Consider the following 18,938-nt stretch of genomic DNA (forward strand, 5'->3'; position numbering starts at 1 on the left):
GAGGTTCTCATGCACCCTCCCTTGCCCTCTTTCTCTCTCTTTCTCTTTCTATTTATCTTTCTCTTCTAAAGATTTGAAGACCACTATCTTGATCCATTAAAGCTACATCTTAGGGACAATTTCCACATAAGGCATGGTTGGAAAGCACTAACCTAAGCCTATGTGTTGAGCTCACAACCACACAAATGTGGTGGACTATTTTTTCTTGATCCACTTTATTCATCTCCAAAACAACAATCGATATTTTCTTTATGGTAACTAGGTAAATCATGGAAAATGGCCCATAGTTGTTTGATGTAACAAGATTTCTTGTTTGCCTTTAGTGGCTCAACATGATTCCTTCATTCATAGAACCAATTTTCACATAAGGCAACTAGTTGTGAAAATTAGCAAGATTATCCACTTAGAGATCATCAACGATATGGGTCTCAACATGATTCCTTCATTTATTCATAGGTGCTTTCTATGGATTTTTAAAATTAGCAAGATTATCCACTTAGAGATCATCAAACGATATGGGTTTCAACAACATCATAATTATCATCAATGTTGGCATCGAGCTTGTGCATATACCAATCTACCACCATGTGAATGGATCAATCTGAATCAACAAGTATTTATGGCTCAGTCTACCACCATGTGAACGGGGGTGTGTGATCTTCACATCAAATATTAGATCAATCTGAATCAACAAGTATTTATGGCTCCTTTCATAGGTGCTCCACTCTACCATTGTGCATAATTGATTGTCATTGCTAAAATGCAAGTTATTAGGATACCATGAGTGTGACCTTCTGTGCTTTGAGGCAATGGTGTAAATAGTAAAGAGCATGGCTCCACTCTCTATTGTGTCTCCTTTCATAGGTTCTCCACTCTAACATTGTGTCATAATTGATTGTCAAATGCTGATATGCAAGTTATTAGGATACCATGAGAGCATTTGTGCTATGAGGCAATGGTGTAAATAGTAAAAGAGAAATGTTGTAAATAGTAAAGGGCAATGTTGCATTAAGATACCATGAGAGCATTTGTGCTATAAGGCAATGGTGTAAATAGTAAAAGAGCAATGTTGTAAATAGTACAGGGCAATGTTGTATTAGGATACCATGAGAGCAGCTGTGCTATGAGGCAATGGTATAAATAGTAAAGAGCATGCCTCTAGTCTCTATTGTATCTTTTAGGTGTGAACCCCAATTATCGCTTTTATTGGGGGTGTTTGGTCAAGGCTGATCCACACTTTAGGATGTAGAGATCTTAGGGGCTACAACATTTGATCCAAAGTCTTGTGAGCAAAGAATGTAGAATTTTACAATAATCAAACACGAGGGATAATAATTGACATAAAAAGCAGCAATAGATAGGTTATGGAAAATATTTAGAGCTTTCAACACATGAACATCAACTAATTACTGATTGATTATTGATAGGATGCCAAGGACGGATGCACAATGTATAAGGTGCCATCAATAAGTTTAAAGATGAAAAATGAAGGTGAATCAGAAGGCCACACTAATTTAAGATCTTTAATGTAGTAGTAGAGCTTGTAATAATGCAAGGCTAAGTCTATGAAGGTGCTTACGGTAACAATTGTTGTTTAAGTCAAGAGCTTAGCTTAGCCTTGCCAAAGCATGTGTCATCGGGCCTTATCTTCAAGCCATAAATGCAACTTCTCGATGTGGGTGTGCCGACTTGTCCATCATGTCCTCACTCTGTTGTCACATCAAAATGCTCCTTAAGATCTTATCTTAGCCTTGCTGAAGCATGTGTCGTTGGGCGTTACCTTCAAGCCCCAAATGCAACTTCCCGATATGGGTGTGCTAGCTTGTCCATCATATCCTCACTTTGTTGTTATAGCGGAATGCTCCTTACCAACGGGATGAAGTAAGAGCTCTCTATGCCTAGATGGAGACAAAAAGAGATTTATCTTTGTGGTGGTTCTCTCTCATAAAAGGCGGGAGAAGAAGAGGAAGCTAATGCAAGAGGAAAACCTACAAACAAACCTATCATTAAGGGATTTTTTAGGTCACTTTTGGGCCCTGTAAGAATTCCCACCTGAGCTTAGAGAGAGAATATGAAAAAAAAACATAAAAAGAGAAAGAAAAGGTATGTTGGGTATTAAAGTTTACATGGGTGAATCCAAAATTTTTGCCCTTGGACATGTCACCATCTATAAATTCCCTTGTCAGACAATAGTAGAAAAAGTGTTTTATAAGATGACTTTTTTAGAAACCTTTTGTGAAATGTCATAATCATTGCGGATATCTAGGTAGTTGAAAACGACTTGCTTATTCTCATGTCAAGAGTTGGTTATGGGTACCAATATATAAAAATCTTGTTTTTCAAATTCAAATTCTTCCCCACGCTTGAAAGGAAACCATTAGTTGAAAACGACTTGCTTATTCTCATGTCAAGAGTTATTTATGGGTACCAATATATAAAAATCTTGTTTTTCAAATTCAAATTCTTCTCCACGCTTGAAAGGAAACCAGTCCTCCCCTCAATGCCTCCTCTCCTCTGCATTGCCCCCCAACTCTCTGGACACTCTTTTCCTCGTTTGCACCCCCTCTCTCCTCCCTCCTTCCGCCCCCCTATGTCTCCCTCCTCTCACCGCATCCCGTCCCCCCTGCCTCACTTTCCTCTTCCGTAAGTAATCTCTCCACTTACCTTCGGCTTCTTCGCCCCTTCTAACTTCTCCTGGAGTGTTTAGGTCGGGTATTTTCTATTCGGCATGTCTCAGCCTATGTAAAAACAAGATGACTCCATGGCAATCGTTCTGTCATCCCCGACTAAGGCCCCCATTACTTGCTTATCTTTCTCTGAGAAATGGACCTTCAGCTCCTCGCTCTACGACTGTTACATCATTAGAGGCCTCCACTATGGTATGCAAGATTGTCGGTGCGCGGACAACTCAAAGATCTTCTATACACTAGCCTCCTTAGTGGGCCTGCAAAGATCATAGACATTCATCCTCTCGGACCTGGCTACTACCAGGTAGAGTTTGACTTGCCGGTGGCGTTAGATCGAGTTAGCAAATTGAGCCCTGTTATGACCCAGGCCTTCTTTGTGTAGTGGTAGCACAACCTTGACCCCCAACCTTGACCACGCGTCTGACCCATTGGCTAGCGTGTCTTTGCTTCCCAAGCCTCAGGAAGGAATACCTTCATCTTCTTCCGGAGATCAGTGGAGCCATTAGGAGAGTGATGGAATCCCCCCCACTGTCGCTTCGTCCCTCGCACGAGCGGCTGGGATCTTTGCATCTGTAATTGCCTCGCCGGAGACAGTGCCTCGTGTCATATCCATTCCATGCCTTCGGGGAGACCCCATCATTCAGCCAGTGAAATACTTAGACCTTCTTGGACAATGTTTCATTTGTAGGTAGATAGGCCACCTCACTAGAGCTTTCCCTTGGCGCCAATCTCGAAGATTGTCTTCGGTGGTTCCCCGCTTCGTTCCCTGTTCAAATCTTAGCAGGGGTAGAGAGAGAGAGGTAGGCTCTCAGGTAGTCGAGCACCAAGACCCGGCCGCAGACGACTCTGCTACTACCAGAAAGTGGCAGATCGTTGGCCCATGCCAGGGTGTCACAAACTACCAGAGCTGAGTGCCGCTGTTGTGCGCGCCAGGTTACATAGTACATGAGGATTTGGTTCTATCAAAGAGCCGTTTCGAGTATTTATCACAGCACCCACCCGTTGACAATGGGCCCTCTCCAGTCAATGTGAGAGTCCCTTAGGCCCCTTCGGTTCAGCGGCCGATTCCTTAACTAAGACTTCTCCTCTGGTTCTCAGTTTCTAGTAAGGCCAGCTAGACCCACTAAACCCCTGGCGAGCCCCTCCCCCAGCACCCTCCCTCTCTGATGGATCACTCCCATTTGCTTCCATCTCCCTCTTCTCTGCCCTCTCACCCCCCCTCTGCCTCCTTCTCCCCCTCCTCCTCCTCCTCAATCCTCGCCTCTGACTCTACCTGCAGTAGTCCCCTGCCCCACCCTCTTCCTTTGAGCTTGCTCTCCCCCCTCCCTTCGCCTCTCTAGAGCACTCCCATGTAGGCATATACTCACTTATGTTAGAGCTACACGTGTGAACATGGCTTAACCAAGGGAATTTTTTCCCATGTGGTTTTTCCCCTTGGATATCAAGTGTGAAAGGACACTCTATCCATATAACTTTTGTACTTCTATATTATATGGATGTGACTCCCATGTAAGGGTTGACTTGCATTTTGTGATCACCACACCTCTCTCTCTCTCTGCGAGCTTCTTCTCCTTGCATCTAACCCTAATCTACAGGACACATTGCTGTGTGTGAGTCCCCCATTAAATGGTATCAGAGCTGGGCTGTAGCCCTCTGGAGGTTTAGTTCCCAGCGCCCAACTTCTGGTTGGCGACCTCCTGGATTCCGTCGCGCTGAAGTATCCGTCGCCCCAATTTTATCTTCTATCATGAAGAACAATAATTGGGATCTTGTGGACTTGCCAAAAGGCAAGAATGTCATTGGAACAAAGTGGGTGTACAAAGTCAAAAGAAAGTTTGATGGTACTATTGACAAGTAGAAAGCAAGGCTTGTGGCTAAAGGCTATTCTCAGAAAACGGGAATAGATTATGAGGAGACTTTTGCTGCTACTTCGAGAATGACTACAATAAGATTAGTGATTGCATTGGCTGTACATAAAGGATGGAAAGTGCATCAATTGAACATCAAAACTGCATTCTTAAATGGGGATCTACAGGAGGAAGTATATGTAAATCAATCCATTGGTTTTGTAGTTCTTGGTGAGGAACATAAAGTATGCAGGTTACATAAAGCATTGTATGGGTTAAAGCAAGCTCCAATTAGTATGATAAAATACATGCTCATCTAACCAACCAAGGTTATGTGAATAGTCCAACTGAAAGCACATTGTATGTGAAGAAAACTAGTGTCGATATTCTCATAGTCATCTTGTATGCAAATGACATGCTCATAACAGGGACTAGCAAAGCACAAATTTCAGATTTCAAGGCTGATTTGAAAGCTGAATTTGATATGTCATATTTGGGGCCCTTACACTACTATCTCGGCATACAATTTATGCATAGAGATGATGGCATTGTTATGCAACAAACTAAGTACATAAAAAGTTTGCTAAAAACGTTTCACAACCAGGTGTACGGCTTACTATGCATGATATTGGAGAGCCTTTTGAGGCCGGTATTTACAGCGAGGCAGTGGGATGCCTCATTTACTTGTGTAACACGAGGCCTAACATATCTTTTGGGGTGTCTTTGTTGAGCAAATTCATGCACAACCTAGGCACAAAGCACTGGCAAGCAGTCAAATGCGTTTTTCGTTATCTTTAGGGTACCCTAGATCTTGGTTTGTTCTATCCCAGGGGGGCAGCTTGCAGCTTTATGCATATAGTGATTCAGATTGGGCTGGTGATTATGATACATACCAGGAAATCCACCAGTGGGAATTGTTTTTCTCTTGGCAGTTCATGCATATCTTGGTTGAGCAAAAAGCAACCCATTGTTGCTACATCTACTTGCGAGGCTGAGTACAGGGCAGTCTTCACTCACAGCTACAATAGATTGTGTATGGTTGAGGAGATTATTGGCTGATCTTCATGAGTGTCAATAGACACCCACCACCATTCTCACTGATAGCCAGAGTGCTATGGTCGTGGCACGAAATCTCGTATCCCATGCACGTACCAAGCACATTGAGATTCATTATCACTATGTGAGAGAGAGGTTACATGATGCAAGGGAAATCAGTTTATCTTACTGCCCTACACAGGATCTATTCACAAAGGCTTTACCTTGAGAAAAGTTTGAAGCTTTCCGCAAATCTTTGGGCTTACTCTCATATAGAGAGTGATCTGTTACACCTTGTACAGGTTCACACTTTCACTATAGGGGGGATTTGTAGGCATATACTCACTTATGGTAGTGCTACGTGTGAACATGGCTTAACCAAGGGAACTTTTTCCCATGTGGTTTTTCCCCTTGGATATCAAGTGTGAAAGGACACTCCATCTATATAACTTTTGTATTTCTATATTATGTGGATGTGACTCACATGCAAGGGTTGACTTGCATTTTGTGATCACCACACATTTTGTGTCTAGCTCTCTCTCTCTCTCTCTCTTATGTGTGAGCTTCTTCTCCATGCATCTAACCCTAATCTACAGGAAGCATTGCTGTGTGTGAGTGTGTAAGTCCCCCAACATCCCACTGCCCTCATACAGCACCCGACCCAGAGATAGTTGACGAGCTCCGTCCGTCGCTTGATTCATCGATTCTCGGAGCCGGTAGAGATGACCATGGCCGCTTCACCGATGAGGGCTCTCCCACCAAAGTCCCCAGTGGGCCCCCAGGATCTTGGGACTTCTTGTGGATAATAGTTTATTCCAATGTCTTTCAGCGGAAGGAACTGTAATTTTTAAAAAGACAGTGACTCCCATTCAGTTCTGTGCGGTGTTTCATCATTCTAGGCCTTCTATGCCAGAAAGTGGCGCAATGATCTTCTCATTCCCCTTGAGCACAGCCTTGGGGACAAAGTGGGATTCCGAGTTGATGACTGCCATCCAGGGGGTAGTAGAGCTCTCACACCATCTTCACAATCTTTGCATCACTGATGTTCTCACCCACCTTTGGCCCCTAGTTAGGATGGAACTGGGAGGCTCGGGGCATAAAGATAAGGACAAGGAGGTGGTCCCCCCCAGCTTAAAGGCGTTTCTTTTTGTGTTCCTTCATATCTCAATTGGATTCCCCTTCTTACAGATACCTCCATTATGAGCAATGCGGTGGATTTCAGAGTATGCCTACACATGGAGGACAAGATCCGCACCCACTTGGCGTGCATTTTTCCCAGGATTGATTGCGATTATTCCCCATCCAAACCCATGCCCAAGACCCTTTGAGTGGAGGGAAGTTCCAATAGTTTCGCCTCCCACAAAGATTGATATGTGGATAGTATCATGGAACATTCAGAGTTTAGGGGGGCCTTAGTGCTTTCAGAGGCGAGGCGTCCTCAGAGGAGAGCTTCATAGAGCTACAATTGGGGGACCCATCAACATTCTTTTCCTCCAAGAGCATCATCTTTCTGAGGGGTGCACCTGCCGTGCAAGAAGATTTTACCAAGCAGGAGCCACACTTTTTGGTCCCCTTCTTTCGACCCCTTGGGAACGTGGGGAGAAGTTTGTATTTCTGTTAGTAAGTAGCTCTTGCCGAGAGTGATAGGCTAAGGTGTCATAGTCTCTGGGCAAGCACAGTGGGTTACCATTATGATTGGAGAGCACTGCGTGGGCTTCCTCAATGTTTATGCCCCAAACGTCGGCAGGTAGAGCCATCTTTGGAGCACAATTCGCTAGGCCCTCCTTCAAGCTGACTTTTGGTGAATGGGTGGAGACTTTAACATGATCGAGTCATCAGAGGATAGACTCAGATGAGGCACAACCACAGTCAAGCAAAAAGTAATTTGCATGGGAGGAATTGATCCTAGCACTCAAGGGACAGGACCCATGTCATCTTCTAGAGTTTGGGCGCAATCCCAAGAGCGTGTGCTTCTCATAGTCCAATAAGAGGAGCATCGGCCCCAACCTCTCTCGACTTGATAGATTCTATGTGGATGAGTGGGCTTACGGTCGTGGGGGCATGATCGGCATCGTAGCGGGCACCACTTTTTATGATCATGCTCCGGTTATTCTGTCCTTAGAAGACCCTTGGAGGCAAGACATGCATGTGAGCACTAGGATTCTGGACAGCCTCATATAGGACCCCCGAGACCTTCAGGGTAGCAGGGTAGAGCAGATATGGGCGGGTTTGGATTTTATCTCAGGCTCTGCCGCGAGCACCTTAGATGTGGGCCTTGGTGAGATCATCAAATTTTTGTAGGAGGCAGCACATAGCAAATTGGAGGGATTTCGCGAGAAGGAGAGGAGCTTGTGGAGGGGTCTTGCCTCTCTCCAGCGGCTTTAATAGAGTTCCCTCAATAGTCCATGGATTGATGGCTAGCTTGCTACCACTCGTATGGAGATCAGATCCATCGAGGAGAGGAGGGTGCCATGGGGGACTTCTCTGAGATTGCAAGTCCCTATAAGCAGAGAGATGGTATTCATAGTCTGCGAGGTCAGGATGGAGCTATTGTTTCTAACCCCCCCATGGAGCTATTGTTTCTGCGAGGTCATGTGAGAGCCATCACCACATATTTTTTATGATCCCTCCTCATGAGCGCTCCATTAACCCCAAGGGTGATGGACATGCACGAGAGGGTCTGGCAGCACACAAGAGAGTTGGTTTCTCCCGCTTTATGGTCCTTCTTACAAACTCCCTTCACAGCACAAGAGCTAGCAGAGGCATTGACGGTTCTTCGTGTGTGAAACAACCAACACAAAGCATTCTTTACCCAAAGTAGAGGCTTAGCTAGGAATTTTATTCATACTAAAGACGTTTTGAGACTCTAAACTTCATATAAAAGTGCACCTATGTGTAGATACAAAAAATTAATTTTGAAATGAAGCCACCAATAAAAGTACTTAAGTTTGATGAACATGGTTAATAAAGGTTACTTTTATAATTCAATTTACTTGCAATTTACTTTTATAATTCAATTTACTTGCAATTTAGTTATGGAAAATTGCTTTTGAGAAACTTTAAAAAGGGTGAAACCAACGAGAAGCATTCTTTTGCCTACCCAAAGTAGAGGCCTTTGCTAGGAAAATTGATCTCAATACATAGAATGCACCCTCATTGTTTAGAAACACTATTTGTTCGTTTGTTCAACTCTTACAAGGCCCTTACAAAATCCCGAAATACCCCTTAATTAAGGTCACACAAGTCCTTTAAGCATCTAAAAAAATAAATTAGTAGTGGCTAAAAAATACTAATTTCAAGCAAAAAGACTACAATCATTAGCTCAACAATGACTTCAACTATAGTGGTTGTCCCTCTTTATAGGTTTGTTGGATACTTTTATCCTTTTGAGTGAGAGGTGTAGGGATTAACACCTCAATGCTCTATTCTTGGTAAGTTGAGTTCAATGCATTTATTATGAGTAGAAAGTTATTATAATTGTCAAAGGGTCATGGATTTTGGCACTTACTCCACTACCTCTTATGAAGTCTTCTTTGTCCACTTTGACCCTAGTCTACATGACCCATTCATGATCATACAGGATGTCACCATCCAAATGAAAAGGTGACATCAAATGTCTGACTCTAAAACTAAAATAGTATGAGTACTTGAGGTTGACATGACTGTCTTATGTCCCTACCTGAGTGGCATTCAAACATTGATGGGTTTGGTTGAACCAAAGCTACTTGAAAAGTTCTCTGTCTTTCCTTGTTATTCATTTTGGCCTTTATCCTCCCCTCCTTGTGATTCTTTTTTATTTTGGGTTTGTGGAGAATTTCTAGCCTGAGAGTCTCATACATACACCTAGCCATATGGTGCCTCTTCCTCTATCTGGTTGAAAGAAATTTTGCCTCCACCTTGCCACCTTCTCATGCCTTGGTCTATTTGATAGTATTCTCTTAGAATAAAAGCTCTATGTCTTGCTCTTTCCCTCCTTTTGGTGGCTTTCCATATCTGAGTTCATCATGACTAAGTCCACTAATCTGAGCGCTTAATTAGAGGCATTTCCCTCATCTTTTACCTCTACTTCTCTAGGTTTTTTATTATAACACGGTCACTACTGACCCATCGTGTGTGGAGGATGTGAGCTCTAGATCACCACCCACTCGTAGAAGGAATGAGGATAGGGATCCTTACCGTCGGACATATATAATGGCCTGCCTGCCCACACATGTCTGGCCGCCCCACAGGACTACGCCTAGGTGCCCTCTCCCCAGAACTTTGGCTCACTCACCGCCCACACTCCAATGGACAGACTCAAAGGCCAATCCAACTCCCCGTAGCCGCTACAAGCTACATAACATTTTTTCTCTAGTTTCATGTCATGTAACCCTCTAGATTCTTGGCTATAAGAATCATATCACAACATTTTCATTGTCAACAACTTTATCAACATCAACTTCACTAGTACGACCTTCAAGAACACCATCAAATTTTAGATCTTAATCAAAACGTACTTCAACAAATAATTCATCTTGAACCTTGAGATCTTCCTTGGTCACAACCTCAATCTCCTCATTAAACATATTGTTGGATATTTCAGAGTTAGTAATGGAGTCTAGTCTAGTGTTCTTAGTGGTGTGAACACCCTCTTAATAAGAATCAAAAGATAAGGCTTTGATGTCTATAAAAGCATGTACTTGGGTCCTTCATTCTCACATATGAGTACCATGCAAGTTGTGCAATCTCTTTTATATTTGAGCTCTGCTCTCTCTCTCTCTCTCTCTCTCTCTCTCTCACACACTCCATGATGATGATATTTCATCCTCCATAGCTCCATGTGTGATCTTGTGGATGCCAACTCATATGCAAGATTGATGTTATCTATAATGTGAAAAGGAAGCATACCTCCAATTTTTGTATTTGCTTTTTGATATAAATATAGAGAGTATGCAATTATTGTGCTCACTTTTTATTGTAAATATAGTGTACGTTAATATGGACCCAAAAACAATTCCAATTCTTACTAAGAAAATTTATTTATAAGACCATGGCTCCATGTTTATTATTCCAATCTAGTGAGTATTCTCTCCTAGGTTGGGGACAAATTGGTCAAGGTTGAGTCCATCACAACCATGTTGAGTTGATGACATATTGATTGGAAGCCCTAAATGGGTCTACACCTAAGCCATAAGCCATGTTTGTAGGACCTAGAACCATAAGGTCTATGAAAACATGGAGAACTGCGAGGGAGGAGTGTTAATTTTTGGTCTTCTATGTGTTTAATATCATGTGGGATTAAGGGAATGCATAGAATCCTTGCTTTTAAATACATGATTATTAGAGCAAAGGTTATTTAAGTGAAAATAGATAGTGGAAGGTGTCGATGAAAAGTCAACATGTGAGGAAGCAAATGCTACATGTGGGCTAGACGAAGATTAAAGAGACAACATGGTGTAGACAAAGGCTAAAATTTAAAGGCCTACCCTAACCTTGAATTTGAAGGCCATTAACTAGGTTGACCTTCAAAATATATATGTTTGTGTGTAAAATTTAGAGAAATGTTCAAAATAGTGGCCGCCTTTTGCAACCCTATTGGCCTTCCCTAGAAGGTTTGAAGGGGTTTGAAGGGCTTTGATGCCCTCTGAAGGCTTCAAATTTTAGAACTAGTGTAGAAATATAGTAACACATTGGTAATAAATGCCTGGTCCCATGGCTATAAAATCTTGTGCTTTGTACTTGCCCATGTTCTTTGTAAGAGAATTGCAAGATTTGAGATTGTTGAATTATTATACCTTGGCAATTTAACATTTTTGCCATATTTAATTAACAAAGGATTTAGTGCTTAGCATTGATTCTCCCTAAGCTTGTGGTTTCCAAGTAGGTAGGATAGAGAATAGAACAAAAGGTGTGAAGATACAGAAAATGAAAGAAGTGTACATGGAGAGAGAGAGAGAGAGAGAGAGAGAGAGAGAGAGAGAAATTAACATCTTTAATAGACCTGATAACAACACAGTAATACATTATCTCCATGAGAAATGATGCATCAGAAAGAGAAAACTGAAAAAAGAGACTAGCTACCTTTGCTGAAAACATGTGTTGATGGGGTAAGAACAAGCAGCTCTGTGGCCGATACAAGGTGCTAATGTGTACAATGGGGGAAGGTAGTGCAAGATTCCTCCCACTCCAATTTCCCTTTGGGTCCATTGTGATATTCTATGAGAGGTTGTGGTTCAAGCTGTCTAGAGGTTATGGCAAGAATTTCCTCATGATTGGGATCTCATGGGTCGAATGCATTTGTTTCTCCTTCTTGGTCAACCTTTTCGAAGCACAATGTAAGCAGTGTCTTGCTTTAGTTTTTCCTTATCTTCTTGGCCTCTCCTGAGACTATCTCTATGCCTGAGTCTGTGTTGACACTCTTTTTGGACCCATAAACATTTGAAGTGCATGTGACATCTGAGTTCCCTAGTACCGGGCATCTCGATAAGCCCATATGCCCAGCATGAAGAACTGATCTCGAAATAGGCTAATCTTATGTTGCCAGCATGAAGAACTGATCTCAATATAGGCTCAACTTCAGGGGTAGGGCTTCTAGCTCTATCTTGTCCTGTGAGTGTTGAATTGCCAGATAACTCTGATAACCCAATGCGGACCTGGTTGTGTAGTACATGTGGCTGGTAATCTGTAAAATGAGAGACCATGTGTTGTCATCCATCTTGATGCTTTGAGTTGTCTACTACCTGGGAAGCCAAATGCAAGGATGAAGACAGCCAGCCATGGGAGCCACTGCTAAACTGCTGACCTTCTATATGTAATTGACCAGCTGGGGTGGAGAGAGAGAGAGAGAGAGAGAGAGAGAGAGAGAGAGAGAGAGAAAATGAAATGAGCATGAGAAGAGGCAAGCATAGAAGTGGCTTTCAGCCTTCATATTGATAAAGCTTGAAGGGCCATTCATATAGATATGTACATGCCCAAGGGTGTGACTTCTTTAAGGAACCAACTGGATGGCCAGTGTCAGTTTTTCGGGGTCAATAGTTTTCATCTGCCAACCCTTCATCTTTTTGACTTCTCTGATGCCCACTCAAAGTGATCACACCGAGCTTCGGGATTCGATGTTGGCCCCTGTAGTTATCTTAAATTAGAAGCCTTTTTAACAGTTATCTTGTTACACATCCTAACCCATTACACAAGGCATAAAAACTATAGCCAAGTCAAAGCAAGTGAAATAAGGTGAAGTAAAAGCTTGCCTCAGCACGTGCACAGACGTAAAACCCACGTCCTAAGTTTGGTCCACCCTTCTTGACTATGCGTGCTACACATGGCTCACCATGACCTCTGCATACCGGAATACGGCGGGCCATTAGATCTTGGATCCTTTTCCACTCAGTCTGCGCATTTTCTTGTTTCACATCTGATCGTGTTTTTCCTGATTCCCCAAAACAAAAACTTTTCATGAGCTTGTTGTCCTTCCATTTGTGCATGTTTGCATGGTCTGCATGGTCAATCGAAGTAGCGAACCCCTCTTCTTTATCAACATGGGCAGACCTCTCCTGTGCATGGTGAACCCTGATACCTTTCTGCATGTGGGATAAACTGCTCATGGTGGCATTTGTGATTTCCATGGTTTTAGATGACTCCTGTGTAGTAAATTCTTGTGAAGCAGCCAAGGGAGTTCCGAGGTCTGCATTCAGGTTTGCAAATACCGCACTGCTACATGAAGAGCGTGCAAAAAATGTTCTCAAGCTGGTCTGACTGGCTTTCTGAACCTCCTTTCTCTTGAATTTCTGTGATATTTGCACCTTGAGAGCAGGTAGGGATTTCCCAGAACAGGCCCTATGTGAACTACCATTATCACTTCCAGTAGGAGCAGATGTCTCGACATCAGTTCTCTCTGCTTTCCCACAGATTGTAGCCACCTTGTCAACATGGGGTGCAACTTCATCCTCATTCTTGTATAGTAGCCCATCTTTTGAGCCAACATGCATCATCGTTGCACAAGAAAGCTCTATATCCGGTCCACCAATACAAGTAAGACTCCTTTTCTGAAGTAGGTCATCTGCATGAAGAAAGAAAGTAACAGTCTTTGCTTAGATTTGGGAAGACATGTACACGTGAATAGTTCCAACTTTGCTAGCACTATGCCAGCATTACTTTCACCCTTACCAATGCTCTGCTGGCGGAAGCGCAAATGTGGCAAAAAGCGGACAGCAAGAGATGGGATTTCATGAGGTTTGACAGGCGGTTGTTCCTTAAGCGTGACAAACACAGGGGCATGATCTGAGCCTTCCAGCTTTAGGTTTCTCCCGCCTGCCCAACTGCCAGGAAAAACCAGATCAAGCCTTAGCATTATTCTGGCATTGCATACTGAAGATTTTAAGAAAAGATCTGTTTGTTCATCAAAATCAAGAAGTCTGCTCAGAGCGAACTACAACCCTCCGAGGAGATCAAGAGTAAAAAGGGGGTTGGGAGGGGGGGGGGGGGGGGGGGGAGGGGGGACAAAGAGCCGAGGGAGCAGCTCACAACTAGCGGGGCTCCTCCAGCTCTTCAACAATTATGAGTGTTTTCTTTGCTTCACAGTAGTTTGTTGAAAAGATAAGAGTTATTCTCTCAATTTTTAGGCTTGGAAATGTATGTATGTATGTGTATCTGTATATACACACTGTTGTATGTATACATGTATGTATGTGTGTATATATGTATGAATGGATGTGTATGTATGTATTCATGCATGAATGAATGTATGTAAGTACGCATGCATGCATGTAAGTATCTATGCAAACACATACCTACTTAAGTATGAATGCATGCATGTAAGTATATAAGTGGAAGAAGGGGAGGGGCAGGACAGAAAAGAAGCAAGGGGATCTAAAGCCCTGGAAGGAACACGAGAAATGAAAGCGGCGGGGGCAGGGGGAGGGGGTGGTGGTTTGGGGAGCAGCTCACACTAGCGGGGCTCCTCCAGCTCTTCAACAATTATGAGTGTTTTCTTTGCTTCACAGTAGTTTGTTGAAAAGATAAGAGTTATTCTCTCAATTTTTAGGCTTGGAAATGTATGTATGTATGTGTATCTGTATATACACACTGTTGTATGTATACATGTATGTATGTGTGTATATATGTATGAATGGATGTGTATGTATGTATTCATGCATGAATGAATGTATGTAAGTACGAATGCATGCATGTAAGTATCTATGCAAACACATACCTACTTAAGTATGAATGCATGCATGTAAGTATATATGTATATACATACCTGTGTATACATATATGCATACAAGTATGTATGGATGGATGGATGGATGGATGGATGTGTATGTCTGAATGGAATGTACGCATTTATTCAAAGGTAATACATTACTGTGAAGATGAACATCATTCAGTGAAGGCATGGAACTGTGATCTTACATACCGAGGTATAGAGTCCTCCTTGATACGCTTGAATTTCACCATGATATCACAGTCCTCCACTTCACATTTTGCAAACCCGTGGCAATCCCTTGAAGCTCCAGAACCCAAAACATTGTCACCTAGATGTGTGCACAACCCAGCTGCAAGAATGAGGTCGATGCGTGTTCCCCAATTAAACTCTTCTGCACCTGATGCCTGCGACCAGCATGTATATGCATCTTTTCTGGAAACGCCAAAACTCTGACTCGGTAAGAAACCAGAATCTTTATTTTATCTACACAAAAGACAGATCTTGAGTGTGATCATACCTCAAACTATGGATAGCTCTAAAAGTATCAGTAAATGGACCACTTCGTGTATCCAGCAAAGATTGTAACCATTTCCGGCACCTGTGAGGCCCTTGCAAATAAAGGTATAGCTTATTAGATTTGCAGAGAAGTTGGCCATCACTCGGATGTATAGAAGGATATCCACTGAACCAGTAAAAGACTCATTCCTGAAACACTTAAGTAGCCATATTATATCTTTTTCAGGTAAGACCCCAAAGAGCTCAGAAAATGGAGTTTGGCACCACTCAAAATGTAAAGAGTAAATTGTGCTGCTGAAAAGAAAATTGTGCCTCTACAGCAGCTTACCTATCTCGAACAAACAATTCATACGCAACAAGATCCATGTCCAAAAATGACAAATCATACCCTGCTCAATGAGAAGGACAAAAGTGGCCCGGCCCATTGGAGTCGTGTTCAATAAGTACTTTCTTCTTATGAAAACCAAGTGGGAAGACAAGGTATGCATCTGATCTGAACACTGCAGCCCATTAGAGCAGTTGCATTTAAGGCAATTCTTTGGGTCCAGAATTCAAAATGTGTAGCATGCAATCGGTATGATCGTGTGACACACACGAAGACCTTTATACCTTTATGTTAGTGAGCATGAAGCAGTCCACTTTGAAATTTATTCACACGAGATAAAGCATAGTTGTCAAGTACGAAAAGTTCGATTCGGTACGGTACGTTCAAATACAGTCTCGAAATGCACCGCTAAATTTTGAAAATAAAAATACGGTGGAGGTACGGTCCATTAAAAAATACTTAAAAATACGGTGGAGAGAAGGGTCCCGGGAGAAAGAAAGGGAGAGGGAGGGAGAGGCTTGAGGAAGAGGGAGAGAGAGGGAGAGGGAGGGAGAGGCTTGAGGAAGAGGGGGAGGCTTGAGGAAGACTCAAGAGGGAGGGGCTTGAAAGTTGAGGAAGAGAGAGAGGCTTGAGCCTTGAGGAAGAGGGAGAGAGCCTAAAGGGGACTCAAGGGAGAGGATAGACTTGAGCAATGAGCACTTGTGAGGGGAGGGTTGAGCAATGAGAACTTGTGAGGATGGGGTTGGGGGAGGGCCTATTATATAGATAATAGGGAGAGGCTCAAGGCTCAAGCAAAGGCAAGTTGGCAACCAAAGGGCCAAGGCAAGCAAGCAAAAGCTAAGCAATGAACAGCCCCAAAAAACACCCAACAAACGGCTCTCCAAACGGCCAAAAAAACGGGCAGAAAAAAAAATGGCCGCCTGAGATCCGGATCGAACCACCAACGCACGAACCGTACTGAACTGTACCGAACCGTATCGAATCAAACTCGGGGGGCGGTGCGCGAACCAGGTGCAACTATGAGATAGAGCTGAAGAGAGAGAATGTAGAGACGACACCAAATTCAGTCCCAATCTACCAACTTAAGGGCCCCCTCCCGCAAGCAAGAGTATTTGCTTTATTGCTTTGGAGAACTTTACAATGCAAAAAACTTACTAAAGACGGTTGACTGAGGAATGCCAAACGCAAGGACGATGTAGACCAGATGTTGACTGAACCATCAAACGGGTTGAAGACAATTGTGAAGCCACTTCGGAGAGCCTTATGCATACCCACATTTACTGAGGGTGATGCCAAAATGAAGACTGAATGCTGAGGAGACCACTATCACCGTTTGGTCCCTTCACCAGTCTTGACCAATGTTTCACACTGAGCAGAACCAAGGTGTGAACGGGGATTTCTCCACAGAAGAAAGCGGGAGCATTAACTGGCAAAGTTTGACTTGAAAGATGGCTTCCGAGCAAAGTAGCATCGGACTTACATCATTAAAGTGACTTATAATGTTCATAAGTCAATGTTTTCACACATCATTAATGAAGGGCTGGACATATTATTATTTTGGGCATGTATATGTGAACAAAAGGAGGCACCTAGGGTTGAGCCTGAACTCTCGAGTCGTGAAGGTGAACTTGCGCTGCTGCCCCCGCTTGTCCCTCTTCTGCCCCCGCCTGCCCTCTGTTGCCTCTGCCTGCTCCTCTGTTGCTCCCGCTTGCCCTCTGTTGCCTCCGCCTGCCCCTTTGCTGCCCTCGCCTGCCCATCTGCAACCCCCCGCCTGCCCCACTGCTGCCCCCCGCCTGCCTTTCTTCAGCCCCTGCCAGCCCCTTTTGCTGCCCCTGCCTCCCCATCTGTTGCCTGCCTGCGAGAGCGCAATGGATCCTTCTTATGCAGGGTACTACACGCATTGGTATTCTCAACCTCTATGCTCCTAACCATAGAGGTGAGAGGATTGCCTTTTGGAAATCTCTCACTACATTGATGCCTCTTGCCGACCATTGGATTAATGGTGGGGATTTTAACATGGTTGAGATGCCAACGGATAAAAGAGGTGGACATGAGGGCTTGGTGCATCCTCTTGAAAGAGCGTCTTGGGAGAGGTTTATACTCTCCATTCATGGCAGAGATTGTCGGCATGAGGATGACATGGTGCTTGATAGAGGTGGACATACTTTTATTGCTACAGGCACCTCCAAATCGGATCATTGCCCAGTGGTTTTATGTATTAGAGATCCGAATTGCCATGGATCAGCACCCCATGTACGCATCCCTGATCATTTGTTTTCAGATGCAGAGCTATCGCGTCGTATGCTTGATATTTGGAGATCTCATGATTTCTTACAGGCCTCTCAAAGGTGAGCATCTTTCTCTGCTCCACTGCTGGTATTTCGGGATTGAGGTTGCCTCTTCGTAGTCAAGAGGAATTGGTTGACTCTGAGTTAGCTCATGACATAGCCCTGTTTTTGGAGGCTTCACATATATGCTTATGTTTCTTCCGGGTAGCACTAGAGGAGTTCTGTTTGGCAGCAGGGGCACTCATTAATTGGCACAAATCTATTGGTTTTTGGGTTAGTGATTCACCGATAGTTGATTGGGGTGCAGAGCTTGGTTTTACTTGGATCAGCAGAGGATGCACTGCTAGATATTTGGGATGCCAAGTTGGGATGATATTTCTCCTCCACAGCAGTTTGCTCCGGTACTTATGAGTATCCGGAAGAAGCTCCTCCATTGGAGCTCCGGGAGATTAGATTTAGCCTCTAGAGCTTTGGTGGCTAATCAGGTTTTGCTTGCCTCAGCTTGGTTTATTGCCTCTTGTTGGTGCTTCTCTCGTGCGTGCATTGGCCAATTGCGGAGATTGATCCGCAATTTTCTCTCGTCGGGTTTGGATGGCACCTCAGACACTCGTGCTAGGTTAGCTTGGCTCACAGTTATTCAGCCCAAAAGAGAGGTGGGCTTGAATATTATCGATCTCGGATGTTCAATGCAGGACGTTGCTTTGCAAACTTGTGGTCAGTGGTTTCCTACCAGGCACTGAGCCTTGGAAGGATTTTTTCTTGTCTCAGATTTCCGGATGTACACCCAGGGTTGGGAGAGATTGGATGCCCAACACACGTTTTTTGTTCACAGAGGCTGATACTAGGGCACCATCTTCCCCTCTTATTGCAGCCATTGTCAAAGCATGGAGAATTGAGATATTTTTTGTGACAAAGACTTCCTAGGTCTTTGGACGAGGCTAACCGACAACCTATTATGTGGAACGAGTTCATTAGGGATGAGGCTGGTCGGCCACTTCGTGCATCTCGTTATATGCAGTGGTCAGGATGGGAGAGATGTGCATACACAATTCTTGCTCA

The 18,938-nt window shown here is 43.6% G+C and overlaps 1 protein-coding gene across 1 annotated transcript in view; it reads right to left on the reverse strand.

The window, feature by feature from the left end:
* Window positions 1–11,556: 11,556 nt before the first annotated feature.
* Window positions 11,557–18,938, reverse strand: part of LOC147623307 (endonuclease/exonuclease/phosphatase family protein) — an 81,870-nt gene continuing 74,488 nt past the window's right edge. Inside the window, exons 6-10 of the mRNA XM_086821421.1 lie at window positions 15,268–15,348; window positions 14,961–15,182; window positions 13,712–13,863; window positions 12,796–13,604; window positions 11,557–12,670 (exon numbers count right to left, since the gene is read on the reverse strand). Coding sequence (XP_086677547.1) covers window positions 12,602–12,670; window positions 12,796–13,604; window positions 13,712–13,863; window positions 14,961–15,182; window positions 15,268–15,348 — 1,333 coding nt within the window. The 3' untranslated portion in view covers window positions 11,557–12,601. The remainder of the gene's footprint in view (window positions 12,671–12,795; window positions 13,605–13,711; window positions 13,864–14,960; window positions 15,183–15,267; window positions 15,349–18,938) is intronic.

Source organism: Cibotium barometz, chromosome 27 (assembly GCF_041138505.1).
Source record: "Cibotium barometz isolate CiBa-2024 chromosome 27, ASM4113850v1, whole genome shotgun sequence".
NCBI classification, from domain to species: domain Eukaryota; kingdom Viridiplantae; phylum Streptophyta; class Polypodiopsida; order Cyatheales; family Cibotiaceae; genus Cibotium; species Cibotium barometz.